Here is a 19,078-nt window from a genome sequence, read left to right as displayed (position 1 = left end):
TTATAGGAAAACCCACAGTCATACATGTTAACAGTATTGCCAAAAGAATACATAATGATCGTTCGTTCTTCTTTTATGAAGACAAACTCCTCCCTTCTTAGCATTGTTCAATGCTATTCACCTCACCCCAGTGACCAGACAATATGTAAACTGCTCAAATGAGAAAATAAAAGACTACTACTGTACATTGAGGTTTATACATTTTTTTCTATAAAAGAAAAGTCTGAAGATTTAGAAACACAGCTGAATATAATCATTACCAAGTAAGGAACTATCTGAATATGCATCTTTTTTTAATAGGGTATCTGAAGTTTCATTGGCTATAGTGGAAAGTGAGAGGATATACAGTGCAATTGGAAAGTATTCAGACCCCTTGACTTTTTCAATCTACAAACAATACCCCACAATGACAAATAAAATGGTTTTTAGAAATGTTTGCAAATGTATTCAAAATTAAAATATCTAATTTACATAAGTATTCAGATCCTTTACTCATTACTTTGTTGAAGCACCTTTGGCAGCGATTACAGCCTCGAGTCTTCTTGGGTACGATGCTACAAGCTTAGCGCATCTGTATTTGGAGAGTTTCTCCCATTCTTCTCTGCAGATCCTCTCAAGTTCTATCAGGTTGGATGTTGAGTGTCGCGGCACAGCTATTTTCAGGTCTCTCCAAAGATGTTCGATTGGGTTCAAGTCTGGGCTCTGGCTGGGCCACTCAAGGACATTCAGAGATTTGTCCCGAATCCACTGCTGCGTTGTCTTGGCTGTGTGCTTAGGGTCGTTGTCCTGTTGGAAGGTGAACCTTTGCCCCAGTCTGAGGTCCTAAGCACTCTGGAGCAGGTTTTCATCAAGGATCCCTCTGTACTTTCCTCTGTTCATCTTTCCCTCTATCCTGACTAGTCTCCCAGTCCCTGCCACTGAAACACATCCCCACAGCATGATGCTGCCATCACCATGCTTCACTGTAGGGATGGTGCCAGGTTTCCTCCAGACGTGATGCTTGGCATTCAGGCCAAAGTGTTCAATCTTGTTTATATTGTTCTAAGAGTTTTTAGGTGCCATTTGGCAAACTCCAAGCAGTCTGTCATGTGGCTTTTACGAAGGAGTGGCTTCCATCTGGTCACTCTAAAATAAAGGCCTGATTGGTGGAGTGCTGCAGAGATGGTTGTCCTTCTGGTTCTCCCATCTCCACAGAGGAACTCTGGAGCTCTGTCAGAGTGACTTTCGTGTAGTTGGTCACCTCCCTGACCAAGACCCTTCTCCCCCGATTGCTCAGTTGGGCCAGGTGGCCAGCTCTAGGAAGAGTCTTGGTGGTTCCAAACTTCTTATATTTAAGAATGATGCAGGCCACTGTGTTTATGGGGACCTTCAATGCTGCAGACATTTTTTGGTACCCTTGCCCAGATGTGTGCCTCCACAATCCTGTCTCGGAGCTCTACGGACTAATCCTTTGACCTCATGGCTTGGTTTTTGCTGATATACACTGTCAACAGGTGCCTTTTCAAAATGTGCCTTTCAAAATCATGTCCAATCAATTGACTTTACCACAGGTGGACTCCAATCAAGTTGTAAAAACATCTCAAGGATGATTAATGATAACAGGATGCACCTGAGCTCAATTTCGAGTCTCATAGCAAAGGGTCTCAATACTTATGTAAATAAGGTATCTGTTTTTTATTTGTAATACATTTCCAAAAAATTCTAAAAAACAGTTTTCACTTTGTCTTTATGGAATATTGTGTGTAGATTGATGAGAAAAAATGTTTTGATCAATTTTAGAATAAGGCTAACAAAATCAAGGGGTCTGAATACTTTCCGAATGCACTGCACATTGATTCTTCTTCAAGGCACAACTTGTACAAAACATTTGAAGTCTGCAAAGATGTGGGAAGTACAATTTAAGGGGTCAAAAACACTTTACAAAGGATTATTGCTCACTCTATTACTGATTTCCCTTGAAGATCAATAATCATTGGATTTTATTACACTATAACATACCCCAACTAACCGATTCCAAAGTACTTTTACTTTCTTTTGACCAGCAAGGCACTCAGTCTAACATCTTCTTTCAAAAACAGCATACAGAAAAACAATATGAAAATACTCTACATAAAAACTGATGAAAGAAAATTGTAATCATTAAAGTTGCTGGTAGTTAATCATGATATGGTCCTCTTCAATGAGTGCTGCTCCATCAACGCAGAGTCAAAATTACAGATGTAGCCCTTCTTGGTAAGAAAAATGAATAAAACGAAGAAAAAAAAACATTGGTAAACAATGTCCAAACACATTACAGTACAACAAAACAGGCAATCCTCATCTATCTTGTCAAACCATAGATGCACTTCAAGCAGTAAAGGACTTTTGGAGGAGTTATTGTAATGCACAATTGCATGCATTGCTTGTTTGATGCCATCAAGGCCAAAACAGACACTTTAGTGTTTTAAAGCATATATTATAAATACTTTTCATGAATCCATATTATTTGAGACCATCACCATCTTCAACCAATCTATCTTTGTAAAAAGAAAAGTTGCATACTATGGGTACACTATTATGGGTATGTATTGGCAACTAACAAAGTAAGTCAACAAATGAACATACATGAAACATGAAGCCCCTTTGCTACTTGTGGAGAGAAAGTAGAGTAGCAAATGCAGGCCTGAGAACCAGTGAAGAAAAAGGATATGAGAAAGGAAAGTTGTGTTCGCATTATTTGGTTGAGTATTAGCCTTCCTGACCAAAGTCCTCTGTGAACTTCTTGAGTTTGTCCAAGTCCTGCTCGTTCACAGTTGGCTTGGTGTTGTGCAGTGACCTCAGCATATCAGCCTGTGAACAGCACATCACAATGGTCAGTCAGCATCACATACTTGCTCCCTCATGTTCAAAATCTAAAATATCTATGTTTTGGGGGTTCTTCTCACCATGCAAACAATGGGCTCCATGAGTTTCTCGCCATTAACATCCATCCAGGTCATCTCTATGGCGTCTGGATCTCCTGGTGAGCATGGGGTCAGGAGATCGTCTACCACGAGGTTGGGATGGTTCCATGATGACCCTTGGACCTGGGTGTATGAAGAAGAACGCATGGGCAAAAATGGTACATGGATTTGTGATAACTGATGTTTCATTGACAGAGTATTCACATGACTCAATGCTTCTTTTACAACTATCAGATGAGTAAAATTAAATGAATTAAGATTCACTGCACAAAGGTGAGCCCTGTCCCTGTTTGAATGTCACATACCCGTTTGAAGTGAGTGGCCGACTGCACCTTCCTGACTGGCTGCATGAGGGCGTCCCTTACGATGACGCTGATGTCTGCTCCAGAGTAGCCTTCCGTCTTCTTACCCAGGGTCACATAGTCTGATTCAGTGAGCTCATTGGGGGTGGAGCCCAGATGCAGCTTGAACATGAAGGAGCGGGCTTGCCCCTCAGGCAGAGGGATATAGATCCGCTTCTCAAACCTGAGGCACAGAAACACGACAGTTGTGATATCGGATATGGGAATGTTTATATGGAAATACAGCAAGGGTCATCCCATTATTTATCTCTAATGTTTAACAATCTGTTTAATAAGAGTCACTTGGTCCCAAAATGGTGAATAATACATCTTCACAATAAGATAAAGGACTTGAGATCATCAGAGGATAAATATGCACTGACCTTCTCCTAATAGCAGAGTCCAGTGTCCAGGGGATGTTTGTGGCTCCTAGAACCAGGACTCCCTCATTGTCATTTCCAACACCTCAGAGAAGAGAGAGAATGATTTAAATATACAGCTGATTCAGTCAAAAGGAAAGCTCAAATCTGGCAAAAAAAAATGGTTGTTTTTGTTCTGGTGACACCGTACCAACAAAAAGGTTCGGTGCCAAACGACATAGTGGCCAAAGCAGTTGTGTCAATACTCAAGGTACAAGGTAAGCAGGATCTGAGGATAGGCTTGTGTAACTGCACAGTCTGTCAGCCCAGTGGCTGGCTCTCTCACCCTGCATCTGGACCAGGAACTCAGTCTTGATGCGGCGGGCTGCTTCACTCTCATTCTCACTCCTGGAGCCACACAGAGAGTCTATCTCGTCGATGAAGATGATGGAGGGCCTGTTCTCCCTGGCCAGGCTGAACAGGTTCTTCACCAACCTGAAGATAGAAAGAGTTGTGGAGAGTGAATATGAGACCAAAGGACAGTGTGGGAGAAGAATACAGAGGAGAAGGAGAGAGATGGGGATGAATGAGAAATATCCTTTCAAATAGTATATTGATTTGATTGCATAGCAACCTGCCAACCCTCCTTGCCCCATCACTCACTTTTCACTCTCCCCCAGCCACTTGGACACCAGGTCAGAGGAGGAGATAGAGAAGAAGGTAGAGTTGTTGGCTTCTGTGGCCACAGCCTTGGCCAGATAAGACTTCCCTGTACCAGGAGGGCCAAACAGCAGGATCCCTCTCCATGGAGTTCGCTTTCCTGGACACCAAAGACAAATATACTTAGGTATTCTTTATTGAAAACGATTTACTCGTCAGATGCACTGTTGCAAGTCACAATACATCTGTTAATATCTAGAATGTTATGTGTTTCTTGAATTCCATTATTCATACCGGTGAAGAGGTGAGGGAATTTGATGGGCAAGATGACAGCTTCTTTAAGGGCCTCCTTTGCACCCTCAAGCCCAGCTACATCATTCCACTTGATGTTTGGCTTTTCCATGACGATGGCCCCTGTAGATAGAAGTCGGTGAAATGTAGTACGGCAAATGGGGATGTAACAAATGTTAAAATGTTCTTAAAGTTTAAAGTTACTTTTTTTCCTGCTTCAACTGAGAGAGAAAAATACACACAAAAAAAGACATGCGAATTCACAATGCAGACATGGTCCTGCGTCTGACCGCTAGGTGGCAATGCAGTTCAAACTACCGCAGTCATGGCTACCAAATGGCGCTCACCTTACTGCTGTCCCCCACACACTCAGCAACGAAGGTAGTTAATGCCATCTTTAGGTTCTCTGGGGTGTGCCTCTCCTCCATGTCCTAAGTGGTTAGTACATGGGGCTTCATGTCCCACTTCTCATCAATGTGATGGCTCGTTGCAGTGATGTATGACAGCGTGTTCATAGAAATCCAACAATCTGTTGTTAACGCCACGTATGGTGTTTGAGATCTCGACCATTGTACTTCCAGAGCAATCATTGTACAATTTCTGTACAATTTCTTTTTTTTAACAATTTCACTGTACAATTTGTACACTCTTGTAGTCTGGTTCTCGCCATCACGGTTGACAACTCCATTGTGTCCTCCTCCCAGAGCGCTAAGAACCTTGGCGTGATCCTGGACAACACCCTGTCGTTCTCAACTAACATCAAGGCGGTGGCCCGTTCCTGTAGGTTCATGCTCTACAACATCCGCAGAGTACGACCCTGCCTCACACAGGAAGCGGCGCAGGTCCTAATCCAGGCACTTGTCATCTCCCGTCTGGATTACTGCAACTCGCTGTTGGCTGGGCTCCCTGCCTGTGCCATTAAACCCCTACAACTCATCCAGAACGCCGCAGCCCGTCTAGTGTTTAACCTTCCCAAGTTCTCTCACGTCACCCCGCTCCTCCGCTCTCTCCACTGGCTTCCAGTTGAAGCTCGCATCCGCTACAAGACCATGGTGCTTGCCTACGGAGCTGTGAGGGGAACGGCACCTCAGTACCTCCAGGCTCTGATCAGGCCCTACACCCAAATAAGGGCACTGCGTTCATCCACCTCTGGCCTGCTCGCCTCCCTACTACTGAGGAAGTACAGTTCCCGCTCAGCCCAGTCAAAACTGTTCGCTGCTCTGGCTCCCCAATGGTGGAACAAACTCCCTCACGACGCCAGGACAGCGGAGTCAATCACCACCTTCCGGAGACACCTGAAACCCCACCTCTTTAAGGAATACTTAGGATAGGATAAAGTAATCCTTCTCACGCCCCCTCCCCCCTTAAAATATTTAGATGCACTATTGTAAAGTGGCTGTTCCACTGGATGTCATAAGCTGAATGCACCAATTTGTAAGTCGCTCTGTATAAGAGCGTCTGCTAAATGACTTAAATGTAATGTAATGTAAATGGTTCTAGATATGCCATTAGGACATTGAAGCCGGCATTGTCTACCCTTAACCAGCTGCAATGATTTCTGTAATCAGCGCTGTGATTTTCTCACTCCATCCCTTATCGCACTTCTTTCGTGTGAAGAGCCTGTTTAATGTCTGTTGTTGGGGGCCTGCGCTGTTGCCAGCAATGGGTTGGGGCTCACGGTCATGGTGTCTCCCTTTCAGATGTTTTAGCATTGCTCCTGTTCTGCCTCTGCACTAGCTCATTTCACAACCTTCTCATTTAACTTCTTAAAGTGTTGCCAGAAAGGGCTTCGCTGCTGTCGCTTCACTGTCTCACTCTCCGAAATGTTTTCCAACTGTTAACAATGATGATGTGTGGAGCCCTTTATATCTGTGGGAAATCATTTGAAAGAAGCATTTCTCCTCCTACTAACTTTACAGCATTGTTGGGTTAAGTATTCGTTTAATTTCTATTTTTCCCTTTATGATGATGATCGAGACCTGTTAATGGTAGTTTTGTCATAACTGCACTGTGAACATCATTTTTTTCGGTTTAGGAGTTTTGTAAACGTTAACAATCCCAATTTAGTTTAAACGTTCACACCCCTGACAGCAAATATCGCTTTTTATCATTCAAATCAAATACAGATTCAGTCTCACAAGACTGCATCAAAGTTTTGTATGAGCCACACTAAAAATGCGGAAAAGTGAAGTAGCTGATGATATAACTCACCTGAGAGTTGATTTTTAAACTTCTTTTTCTCTGGGTCACCTTCACCTTCATCACTGTCATTCCTGCAAAAGAAAAAAACAAAGTCGTTTGAGATCACTGTACTGATAAGGAGGCCCACCTTTATGCCACATAAAAAGTATAAACACAGTTCAAAAGAACCAAGAATCAGATCAGAATGAAGGATTGGTAAGGATTATAACACATCTCAGGATTTCTTATGCTCACTCACCCTTTGTCATCAGAGCCGGACTCCTTGACAGGCTTGGCTGGAGGGGCCTTATCCTTCTTCTTCAAGTATTCCTTCAGCTTCTCTGCTCGGTCCAGGTACTCTGCACACTTTGCCCTGATGCTCTGCTTGGCCTTGTCTCCCTGGGCCTCATCTGCAGGGAGAGGAAATGTAACAGGTTGGCATCACATTATGTCCAAGGCTGGGTAATCTTCACACGTGGGTCATTCAATGTGAAAGTGAAACAAAACTGTTAAAGTTGTTTCCTGAACAAATTCTTCATGTTGATCCATAGCTCATAATGGGGTCATTTAAAGTTCATTCCAAACTCTGAGGTCAAAGGTGCACAGTTCATAATCATGTCAGTCACACATATATCAGTAAATCAGTAAAGGGAACAGAAAAACAAAGTAGCCTATGTAGATGTTCTGTGTTTGCAGTATAAATGCAAATTAAGAACTTGAAAAAAGAAGTAACAGGAAGTTGAACTGAGATAAGAGACAACTCACATTTAACAACATGAAGGAAGTATTGAATGGAATGCTGGTACAACCGGAGAGCTTCCTCGTAGTTTTTAGCCTTATCCTCTTCTGCAGCCTTGCTTGCAAGATCTATTGCTTTCTGTAACACAATGCATGGGCTATGTTAAAGAAGAACCATAACAACAGAGGTTCGAGAGCATTAGCATGACGTCATGATCTTGCGGAGCTATGTTAAAGAAGAACAATAACAAGAGAGGGTAGGGCATTAGCATGACGCTATGATCTTGTTCCGCAAGATGTCACAAAGGTATGTCAAAATGGCATTTGTAAATGGAAAATCAGAAATCATACACACTTAGTTGATGCGAATTCATTAAATACTTTGGGTCAAGAGAGACATTAACTAGACAAACGTATAATAACGCCATATGATCCCACAGTAGACTAACGATATAATCCTGTGTTAGCTACAGTAGTTAGCTAACTTATTTATTTTGTATCTGGCTGGAGATTCACTCACCTGTAAATTGTTATTAGCCATGGGTGCTGGTTACGTACGATGGTAAAAATAACCCACCGTAGAATTTCACTCGTCTCAGTAAAAAAAACGTGCAATAGCTATAATACGACGTTATTAGCTCTGGTTAGTGTTTTGTTGTCATTTTAGTGACAGTTCTTCAATTCTTCGGAATCTCTTCCGCGTCAAGATGTCGAGTGTCACTTCCGCCTATGGTTTTACACGTGACATCAACACAAAAAGAGACAAGAGCTTTTTCTGACCTATCCTTGTCAATTTACTGCGGTCAATTTCACAGCCTATTCTTAAACTCTATGTGCATTGCATATGCGATAAATGAGGTCAGACAAAGAGCATCAGACACATTTGCATGGATTCAGTTTCTTGGTGATTTATATATACACTAGATGACTATTAAAGAGCGCTGTGTTGAAGCCACCGTGCCTCCATCTTGGCACTCCCCACTGTGGTAATTTCTCGGGGGAAGCTATATAAATGCATTAATTAACGTCTACATTCGTTTCCGCCACATTTACTATATTACAGATACCTTAATGCATACTTTAAAATTATATTATGTGAGCTAAACATAAACATTTAAAATATCTAAAAACATTGGTTGTACAATTTTTTGAGATGACTAATGTTACTGTCCCCACTACAACAAAAAATGCTTAAATACATGTAATTTTGTCCTTGAAACATTAAATTGAAATACCGTAGAATTCCATTCATTGCTATGGAGGACTGCTCCTACTGGAGAGTACCAATATGGCCGACCGGTGGCTTCAAAGTCTCTCAATCGCCAAACCCAGCATCTAAATATCCAGAGTTTATATAGATCATTGGTACTAACGGTAAGTACACTGACGTGTAGTGACTTGTTATTATAGCACATGTTATTGACTTGGTCACAGGAGAAATGTTGTTTTTTCTTCCACATTCATATTTTATTTAACCCAATGTACAGTATTGCATTTACTAAAATTGCCGAAATAAAAAAAATGCAAAATATTTAGAAATATCACAGCACCAGGATACAATATTTTAGAAACTAAAACTATACAGCAAAGTTAGAACAACACCTCAAACAAAAGGATGTACATGGCAAAATAATTCTAGCCACAAACAGATGCATTTTGGTAGTAGGCTACATATTGATATGTCCAGTTACGTTTACTCCAAATAGCATTGTATTTTCTGAAGCTGCATTTGAAAGCAAGCACCATATAAGTATTGTAGTGTGACTGAATCCTGTTTGTTTGTTCTCTGTTGTTCGGAGCCCTCAGTGCATTTCTCTCCATAAAACAACCATGGTCTAAGGTGGGAACAAGGATTGTCATCAACTACTTCCATTTAAGATTTGTGGTCGCAGAGCACTCAGGATACGATCACTCTTTGTAAGATCTGCTGGCAGTTCATTGTTCTGCAAAGAAAACAAAACCAGTCATGAAAAAATAATCAACCAGAGCAACGTCCTAAAATGCATCCTTCTCCTCTGCTTTGCTTCTTCTCCCCTGTACACACTGCAGTGATTTACCTTGTTGGGTAGTGTGGGGTCTGCATTGGCCCCGAGCAGAAGGTTTACACTTTTATGATTGCCACCCATGACAGCAGCGTGGAGGACTGTGGAACCATTCTGGAGAAATGGAATGGTGAAGCCACTTAACTAACGGCTGGTTCTTATCACTAAAAAACTCATAATGTTTTACAATACAATGTTTCACAACATACTTCTGAATAAAAACTACTCCTCTGGGTCATGGCCAGAGACAGGAGACGGCAAAGAGAAAGCATCACTGCCTAGATATCTTACCTTGAGAAGGCCCATTGAAGGGGAAAACTTGAGGAGCTCCTCAATGACACCGTTGTGTCCTTTGAAAGCTGCCTTGAATAATGCAGTTGACCCGTCCTTCAATAATATCAAAAGAAACATGAGGCATTGATATTTTAATTGCCCATTCAATATATACTATGCCTAACACAAAGAAATGCATTTCAATAAATGACTTGATTGAATATATTGATGGAAGACAATCATCTTGTCTTTGTCAACCCACTGTGTACCCACTGTGTACCCACTGTGTACCCACTGGGTTGCTAAAGGACAACATACTTTTCTGTCAGCATCCCGATCTGCACCACGCAGAAGTAAAACCTTCACTACTTCACTGTGTCCCATCTGGGCTGCCATCCACAGGGGGGCTGTGCCATCCTGGGGAGGAGGGATAGTGAGGGAGGGGGGTGAGAGAAAGAAAATGGAGACAAAATACATGGAGGAAGAGGGTGAGAAGAGAGATGAAGAAGTCAGTCCCTCTATTGAAGTCCTCTATTATTGTTTGGGGGAGTGGCCTCACCTCCCTAGGGTGGTTAACTTTGGCTCCAGATGACAGCAGTTGACGTATGACAGTCACATGACCCTCCTGGGAAGCAAGGAAGAGTGGGGTGGCACCATCCTGAAATATGATATTAGAAACATGTCACAACAGCAAAGTTATGCAATGTATGGCTTGTTCATGATTAGTAACACATATAATGGCACTGTTGTGGGTACACTGGATCTTATAGAAAGGAGAGAAAGAGGCTGATGTTTTAATGATGCAAAAAACACTATTGTCAATCACCAATATCATAACTAGTAGTGAGCAGAGAATCACTCTGTCGAAATGAATGTAAGCCTTACTGTATTGTTTTCATACAAACATGTAACATAGTTACACTGAGTAATCCAATCCCTTCTGTGTGTTGCATCAAACAAAATACATCTCATGTCTGACTCAGCGGTAACCTGAGAGGGCCTTCCAGTGGGATTTTGGTGTGTTGTGGAATACAGCATTGGGCACTGTGAGGCTCTGCAGGAGTGTGGGAAAAGGACAGACACAGTGAGATGAGATAGGTGTTAGGGATGCTCACATGCAGCTGGTCATGAACATTGGCTCCATTCTTCAAAAGAGTGTCTACCACCTTAGAGTGGCCATACTGACAGGCTGCAGAGAGGGCTGTGCCACCGTCCTGCCAAACCATGAGAACACAGATTAGCAACATATCCCGCAGTGACTGGCACATAGAATATGACTATACACAGCAGACATCCAACACTGGATCACTGCCGTCAGCATATCTTGTCTGCCTCCCTGTGATGTTCTCTCTCTATGTAGGTGACACGGCATACCTTTGTCTGGAATTCAGTTGAGGCACCAAATTCAAAGAGGAGCTTTACTACTTCATTGTGTCCCTGCTGGGAAGCGAAGAAGAGGGCAGTGGAGCCGGTCTGAGGGTGGAAACATGCATTCAATGTCAGAAAGACCTTAAAAAAGGACATACACATTTTCTCAACGCTTCAAACATCTTTACTGCTTATTGTTTCTACTTTAACCACATGAGTCTCAAAGCAACATCAATAATGCAACGCTAATTTCAGACGCTGTACTACGGAAAAGCAGATGGTTGCAGTTTATCAAGGAGCAGCACTAAAACCAAGGTATTTCTTCTAATGACACCTAGGTGTACTAAAGTGGGAGTATACTTTACCTCTCTCTGCAGGTTAATGTCAGCTCCCTGCATGATCAGCTCCCTGGCACAGTCACTGTGGCCATTGTAGGACGCCACCATCAGGGCTGTGGAGCGAAACTGGAAAGAGATCGAGGGATCACAATCAATCAACACCTCAGTTCAGTCAGATCATTGTCTTACATGTCATTCAAACTGCACATGAAAGAAACCTGGAGGTATAGATTTTTTTGTTTTTGTTTTGTGTTTTGATTCTCCTCCAGACAACATAATTGCACACACAGCCCTACAAAGTACCACCTGATGCTCCACCCAATCATTCACATTCCCTAATCTCTAAAGAAAGTTGCTGAAACATACTTCAACTTATCAGCGGAGACTTGACATAGCATTACATTTAAAATAGCACACAACAATGAACAATTAGATGTGACACACATGGAAACGGCAAGCACCTGAACATGAGCAGACCTACAACACATTATTGAGACATACATACACCTGCACACACACACACACACACACACACACACACACACACACACACACACACACACACACACACACACACACACACACACACACACACACACACACACACACACACACACACACACACACACACACACACACACACACACACAGAGAAGAGTTGTAGCTCTCTCTTTCTCTCCTACCACAGGTGGTTTATGGGTAAAGCGTGCAGCTGAGCCGCCAGGGCATGCAGCGTCCGTACACTGTCTCTGCAGTCGGCATCCACACGGCCACTGTTGAGCAGTAACTGAAGCAGGGCCAAGTTCCCCTTTCGAGCTGCCCAAAACACAGCATTAGCCAGGGGCGTCTCCTTCTGTAGGACAAACACACATGATACAACATCGAACAGACACAAGTGTCAGATAACAGACTTGTAACCAGACTAAAAGACACCATCTACAGTATCATCACAGGTGTCAAAATTGGGCAAGTAATTTCTTTGCTGGTATTGGTCAGACAATGGGGGTTATAGCGAAAAACATTTCAAATGAGTTGCAGTCAGGCTCTTCCTGTTCACAATCAATATGAGAATCAATATGGACAGAGGCTCTTTGCACACACACACACACACACACACACACACACACACACACACACACACACACACACACACACACACACACACACACACACACACACACACACACACACACACACACACACACACACACACACACACACACGTTGATTATGCTCTTGCATTGGGTATGGTGTGGTTATATGGTCTCTGGTCTGGTTGTGTGTAGCTCCCACCCACTTATGTAGGTCCAAATGAATCTGGGTATGATTAACACAGACAAGAGAAAACGCAAACATCTAGCAACCCAAAAATTGTGTTTGAATTTCATCACCATATCATTTTTAGCAAATGTTCAACTACATACTACTTTCTTAGCTACTTTGCAACTACTTAGCATGTTAGCTAACCCTTCCCCTAACCTTAATTAACCCTTTAACCTTAAACCCTAGCCAAGCTAAGATTAAACTGTCATGTCGCTGCCACTTGGTCTCATCATTCTGTATGTGACAGGTAGCCTAGTGGTTAGAACGTTGGGCCAGTTCCCGAAAAGTTGCTGGATCGAATCCCTGAACTGACAATGTATAAATTTGTCATTTTGCCCCCGAACAAGGCAGTTAACCCACTCTCGTACGTGGTTGTAAATAAGAATTTGTTCTTAAATAACTAACCCTGTTAAATGAAGGTTACATTTTATTTTATCAGAGTCATGCTAAGTTTCGTGTGGTATGTATTAATTTGTGGATGTCCATAATCCATTTCTTATGATAAGTTATATTTCGTATATGTTATGAATTCTCAAAAACCTACAATATGTTATGAATTGCAAAAACGTACAATATGTTGTGAATTCCCAAAACGTATGCTATGTTACGAATTCCAATGTGTTGTTGCTAACGTTGGCTAACGTTAGGTGGCTAATGTTAGCCAGAACAACTGGAAACTTGGAAAAATGCAGGTCAAATCATGTTGTCAGTGATCTTCAGCTCTGAAAGTCTGAGCTCTAGAAAGTGGCCCGAGTTCTCGAATTGGAATTTCGAGTTGGATGACCATTCAAATCGATTTTTTCCAGTCGGAGCTTGTTTATTTCCGAGTTACCAGTTGTTTTGAACGCGGCATATGTCCGGGAAGACCATGACCACGAAGGTAAAGCAGCATATCTAATTTCTATTACGATGTTATTATTGCCCGCAAAGCCCCTGCGATGTATTAATTTATTACGTGCGCATAACTCACCATAGGCCTATTCATAACAGCACAGATTAGAAACCATGTACGCAAAGAAAGTAAGCATTCGTAATGAGTAGATTATATTAGGCTACTCTCTCTTCATTCCAAGCATGGTTAGAGTAGCCTATGCAGTAGTAGCTGTCGCTCTAGTTTAGATCCCTGTAATATGGATATCTATATATAGTGGAGTTGAGTCAACTCAGCTACATATGCAGAAAAGCAGGAGAACGTTGAGATTACCTTGAACGACATCCTGTGGACCTCATTCGTGACTCATATTTCTTGCGTATGGGTTGTTGTTGCTAACGTCCCGATGGGTTTAACTGTAATAACGGCTGTAATTCGTTTTGCCACACTGACTGCTCCAAGGGTGTCGGCGCGCTGTTGGAAAAAAACACGCAGCAAATCCTCTGCAGTGCCGCTCCAGCCACACGCAGACAGGCGCACGAGTCACGACCGCTGCAGCTATGTCTGATTCGATTTCTTGGAGTCGTTTGTTCAACCAAATGAAACGAGATCGATTCTGTTACAGTTTCATTTTGGAGGTAGTAGTTTATTTATCCCGAGGAAAAATAGGCTGTTATTTTATATCTGTTTTGTTTTGTTACACATAAGCCAGTCCTTGCTCCTAATGCCCCTAAACTCCAGAAAGTCGGCCATACAACTGTATTGGGGTATAGTGAGGGAAATAGAGGCATTTTAGACATTCAGCATCACTATGTCTAGGGAAATATAGTATTTTTTTTCTAACAAAAATATCAACATATTTTTGTCACAATTTATCCTGGGTATGGGGAGAACAATCTACCCCAGGTAACGTTCTGAATAAAAGGGCAACTACACCCTCCACATTTTGAGGGGACTTTTCCCAGACCAAAAAAAATGATATCTCTAACAAATTAATTTGACTTGGTGAAAATCCGTTTTTTGGACCTAACTTGCTTAACACTTTTCCCATATGATTTCTTCTTTCACAAATGAAGACCTCTTCCTAAGTATGCGGTCAAATTGTTAATTGTGTGTATGGTTTCCTAAAAACAATGGTGGCTCAATTTACCCCTTTGGCTCTCCCCTACTCGGATCTTACAGTAAATATTATAGTAGTGTCTGTGTTGTGACACAGGCTACCCTGTATTCTTGGATGTTGAGCAGCTGTTTCAAAGGTATTATTAGTTTGTGCCAAAATTTGGGACTGGAGAAGAACCATGACTGGTATAAATACTATAGTATTCAATGTAGTGTTTTTGCTGACTTTACTATAGTATTCCCTGCAGTATTTACTGTAGTATACTGTTGTATTCACAGATAACTATAGTATAAATACTGTAGTAAAACAAAACTATAGTATATGCTATAGTAATTAATGTAGTGTTTTTTGCAGATTGTTGTATACTGTAGAATTTACTGTAGTGTTTTTGCGTCTATAGTATACTGTAGTATTTACTGTAGTGTTTTTGCGTCTATAGTATACTGTAGTATTTACTGTTGTGTTTTTGCGTCTATAGTATACTGTAGTATTTACTGTAGTGTTTTTGCATCTATAGTATACTGTAGTATTTACTGTAGTGTTTTTGCATCTATAGTATACTGTAGTATTTACTGTAGTGTTTTTGGGTCTATAGTATACTGTAGTATTTACTGTAGTGTTTTTGCGTCTATAGTATACTGTAGTATTTACTGTAGTGTTTTTGCGTCTATAGTATACTGTAGTATTTACTGTAGTGTTTTTGCGTCTATAGTATACTGTAGTATTTACTGTTGTGTTTTTGCGGACATTACTTTATTATTTACTATAGTGTTTTTGTTTTATTATCTTTGACATAGAATTAGAGGTGTTCTCCTCCAGGATACCCTCTGGAGAAATACTAAAAGAGCACATTTTCCATAACCTGTAGGTAGCGCATAGAACCAAAAACGGTTATACCTGGAATCGAAAAGGGTTCTCCAATGGGAACAGCCAAGGAACCCTTTTGGAACCCTTTTTCTAAGAGTGTAACACTTAAATATCAGGGTGCATAATTGCAGGTAGCCTGTGTAAGGAGAAGTTGTTTTGATGACTATTTAGTTGTAAGCCTGTAATTGGCAGGTTGTTAGAGATGAGCTGTATATAGAGTAGCCTATCTTATTTTCTTGGCACTGCTAAGCTGTTTTTGTGATGAGTGCCAAAAAAACGATATGGGCTACTTTGAATAGTGACATGCTGTGTTTACACTCGGTGGCCCGACATTGTCTAATAAGAGGGTTTCTGTCCCCTGTTGCCCCCTCCCTCCCTCTTGTGTGTTGGTGATGGGGTTTCAGACAGGCCCAAGGGGAGCACACCCTCCATCACAGGCAATAAAAGAGAGGGTGATGACCAGACATGGTCAGAGTGTAGAGTTAGTCTCAGAACATGAAGACAAGACAGCCCAACTTTCCATCAGGTGAGTCCCAGGTTATTGACATTCATTTAGCCTAATTTCTTATCATGATTGCATTGTTTTAATAACATGACATTCAGAATTGCAGAGCATTTATAGTGTTTCCATATAATTCTCTATCTAATATGGTATAAATTGCAGCAAAGTAATTTACAACAGAACACAATACATTTGGTGAAACACTTTACTCTGATCATCCATCCTTCCAGTCCAATGGGCCAGCCTCATGGGGAGAGCTGTGCTGCTCTCTCTCCTCCTGTCTGATCCTCTCCACGTGGCGTCAGACTCAGACGAGGAGGTGCAAGAGCCATCAGAGTGGCAAACATGGAAGAGGAGCAACGGTGTTTCCTACGACGAGAAGGTTAGATGTTATTTTATACACATACTCATACACACATACTGTATAAAAAAAACACATTCCCAATAGTTACTGTAGGCTAGTAATCTGCCTACAGTAACCTACAGCTACATGAATATGTATTGCAAATATTTAGGAAGTCATTCCCTCCCTCCCAGACACACACCTTAGCAATAATCAACTACTTTATTTGTTTGTTCATTCTGTTCTTTCCTGAAGCGGGATGACATTGAGAGGAAGGCCATATGGGACGACAACATGAGAGTGATTGATGAGAATAATAACAGTTTTCTCAGAGGGACAAAGATGTTTACCATGGCCATGAATAAATATGGGGACCTGGTAAGTGACCATCATCATCTTCACTTCTCTTTAGTACAGGATGCTATAGTCCAAGGTATTTCTGTGAATGACTTATAATGGTCCACTTTGAGCAATTTTCACTGAGAGCTGCAACATTCCCTTTTAAGTTCTAACTTCTGTTCATTTGTGTACATTATGAGAGATTGAGATTGTTCTTATTGCCGTGTATTGAAACAGTATTTTCCCATTATTCATTGATTCCTTCATACGTTTCATACTAAATCACTTTGGAATTTCTCTCTCTCCGATGCGTAGACAAGGCACGAATACAAGCGTTTGCAAGGTGCCATGATAAATAGCAAAATAAAGAAAAGAGGGAAGAATGCATCAGCTCGAAAGCTCCGTGCCAGTGCTCAGAAGTTAGGGTCTGTTACCATTGACTACAGAGCCATGGGCTATGTCACTGAGGTCAAAGACCAGGTGAGGCTTTGCTTTCAAAAATTCTGTCAGTAGAATTTCAGTGCAAAGTAGGGAGTGATTTTAAATTCATGCTGTCTATTGATTTCACAGGGCTATTGTGGCTCCTGCTGGGCCTTTAGCACTACGGGTGCCATCGAGGGACAAATGTTCAAGAGGACAGGTCAACTGGTGTCCTTGAGTGAGCAGAACCTTGTGGACTGCTCCAAGCCCTACGGCACATATGGCTGCAGTGGGGCCTGGATGGCTAATGCCTATAATTATGTGGTTCAGAATGGGCTTCAGTCCACAGACACCTACCCCTACACATCAGTGGTAAGAGTCTGACTGGGGACATCCCTGACCATGTACACCAATGTTACATAATGTTAATAGCAACATGATTTAAGAAGTACAATGGCTGAGGATAAAACACATTTCTGTATTTCTAGGACACCCAACCCTGTTTCTACGACAGCATTCAGTCAGTTGCCAGCATCACTGATTACAGGTTCATACCCTCTGGAGATGAGCAGGCCCTGGCTGACGCTGTGGCAACCATTGGCCCAATCACCATCGCTGTGGATGCAGATCACCCAAGCTTCATGTTCTACAGTTCAGGTTGGCCTTCACCGAATTCTTTGACAGTGGTGGACAGCTAAATGTAGTGTTTTGTTTCCCATGACTGTATATATTAACTTTGATAAAGGTTTTTTATTCAGTTTTTAAAAATGCATTTGCCCTGTCTGAGTTTGCCTCATTGTAACCAGGGCTATTATTGGTCTAACAGGAATATATGAGGAGCCAATCTGTAACCCCAACAACCTCAGTCATGCGGTGCTGCTGGTTGGCTATGGCTCTGAAGGGGGGCAAGACTATTGGATAATCAAAAACAGGTGGGTGAATCACTGGTGGGAGTAACGTGGTTTACATTCTAACAAAATAAAATAATTTGGTTACTTTTTCATATACATATATGTAAGACATTTGTTGTACATAAATGTATGCATGTTTTCCTTTTCTTCCCAGCTGGGGTACTGCATGGGGAGAGGGTGGCTACATGCGAATGATCCGGAATGGCAGTAACGCTTGTGGCATCGCAAGCTACGCTCTGTATCCTATTTTATGAACCACATAAGTGATAAAGTGTCAGAGACAGAACATATCATCTTGGTATTGGATAGGTTGTCAGAGGTTAATAAAAAGTATTGATTTGGTTTATTTGTGGGGGTGATGGTATCAAGTATTCTGTCTTCTATACTGTATTACTCTGAGCAATGCTATGCCTGTATTGCACTGGGATAGAGAATAAAGTTCAATTGAATTGACATTTGACTGCGATTGTTTTTAGATTTCGACCGACTGTGTCAGGCTGGTCTAGAATTTGATGTTCCTTTGAACGTTTTGGATTGAATTCAGGACTGGACATAGCACTAGATATTGTGCATCAAGGTATCTGTCGGCTTGTGTTGAATTTGAAGGTATTTCCTTGCACACCGAGGCATCTTGAGAAAGTCCTTTCAATCTGCCAGAATGTCTAACAGTCTTGATGTTCCCACGTAGGATTGGGACCGTAATCAGTGTGTAAGCAACGCTAGACTGTAGATTGTCTTTGAGTTCCTTGTATTATACTGTTATCCAGTTCACCCGGTTCATAGGTTTACACCTTTTATAGTTTTATTGTTAAACGTGACCTATGGTACAGAGTACAAATACTATGTATG

At 41.7% G+C, this 19,078-nt stretch overlaps 3 protein-coding genes across 4 annotated transcripts; 1 reads left to right on the top strand and 2 right to left on the bottom strand.

Moving 5' to 3' along the window:
- Positions 1–1,763: 1,763 nt before the first annotated feature.
- On the bottom strand, positions 1,764–8,343 carry LOC124037745 (vacuolar protein sorting-associated protein 4B-like). Its single transcript, XM_046352759.1, has 11 exons — positions 8,033–8,343; positions 7,540–7,651; positions 7,034–7,184; positions 6,805–6,866; positions 4,597–4,716; positions 4,306–4,462; positions 3,989–4,137; positions 3,667–3,748; positions 3,248–3,467; positions 2,925–3,065; positions 1,764–2,829 (listed from the first exon to the last, which is right to left on the bottom strand). The coding sequence occupies exons 1-11, from the start codon at positions 8,051–8,053 to the stop codon at positions 2,728–2,730; spliced, it is 1,317 nt and encodes a 438-aa protein (XP_046208715.1). The 5' UTR covers positions 8,054–8,343; the 3' UTR covers positions 1,764–2,727.
- Positions 8,344–8,952: 609 nt separating this feature from the next.
- Positions 8,953–14,275, bottom strand: LOC124037744 (ankyrin repeat domain-containing protein 29-like). Of its 2 annotated transcripts, none has more exons than XM_046352757.1 (10): positions 14,061–14,275; positions 12,217–12,386; positions 11,561–11,659; positions 11,202–11,300; positions 10,943–11,041; positions 10,387–10,485; positions 10,146–10,244; positions 9,846–9,941; positions 9,570–9,668; positions 8,953–9,455 (listed from the first exon to the last, which is right to left on the bottom strand). In XM_046352757.1, exons 3-10 carry the CDS (start codon positions 11,639–11,641, stop codon positions 9,372–9,374), a joined length of 756 nt encoding a protein of 251 aa, XP_046208713.1. In that variant the 5' UTR covers positions 11,642–11,659; positions 12,217–12,386; positions 14,061–14,275; the 3' UTR covers positions 8,953–9,371. The 2 variants fall into 2 exon arrangements, with proteins under 2 accessions (XP_046208713.1, XP_046208712.1); XM_046352756.1 differs by having other exon boundaries at positions 12,276–12,386; positions 14,061–14,274.
- On the top strand, positions 13,719–18,682 carry cts12 (cathepsin 12). Its single transcript, XM_046352755.1, has 9 exons — positions 13,719–13,736; positions 16,119–16,240; positions 16,447–16,598; positions 16,815–16,937; positions 17,214–17,378; positions 17,469–17,690; positions 17,807–17,975; positions 18,145–18,250; positions 18,384–18,682. The coding sequence occupies exons 2-9, from the start codon at positions 16,210–16,212 to the stop codon at positions 18,481–18,483; spliced, it is 1,068 nt and encodes a 355-aa protein (XP_046208711.1). The 5' UTR covers positions 13,719–13,736; positions 16,119–16,209; the 3' UTR covers positions 18,484–18,682.
- The last annotated feature ends 396 nt before the right edge of the window (positions 18,683–19,078 follow it).

This window comes from Oncorhynchus gorbuscha, linkage group LG06 (genome assembly GCF_021184085.1).
Source record: "Oncorhynchus gorbuscha isolate QuinsamMale2020 ecotype Even-year linkage group LG06, OgorEven_v1.0, whole genome shotgun sequence".
NCBI classification, from domain to species: domain Eukaryota; kingdom Metazoa; phylum Chordata; class Actinopteri; order Salmoniformes; family Salmonidae; genus Oncorhynchus; species Oncorhynchus gorbuscha.
Note: the sequence above shows the minus strand (reverse complement) of the source record. Positions and strands in the feature narration are given on the sequence as shown.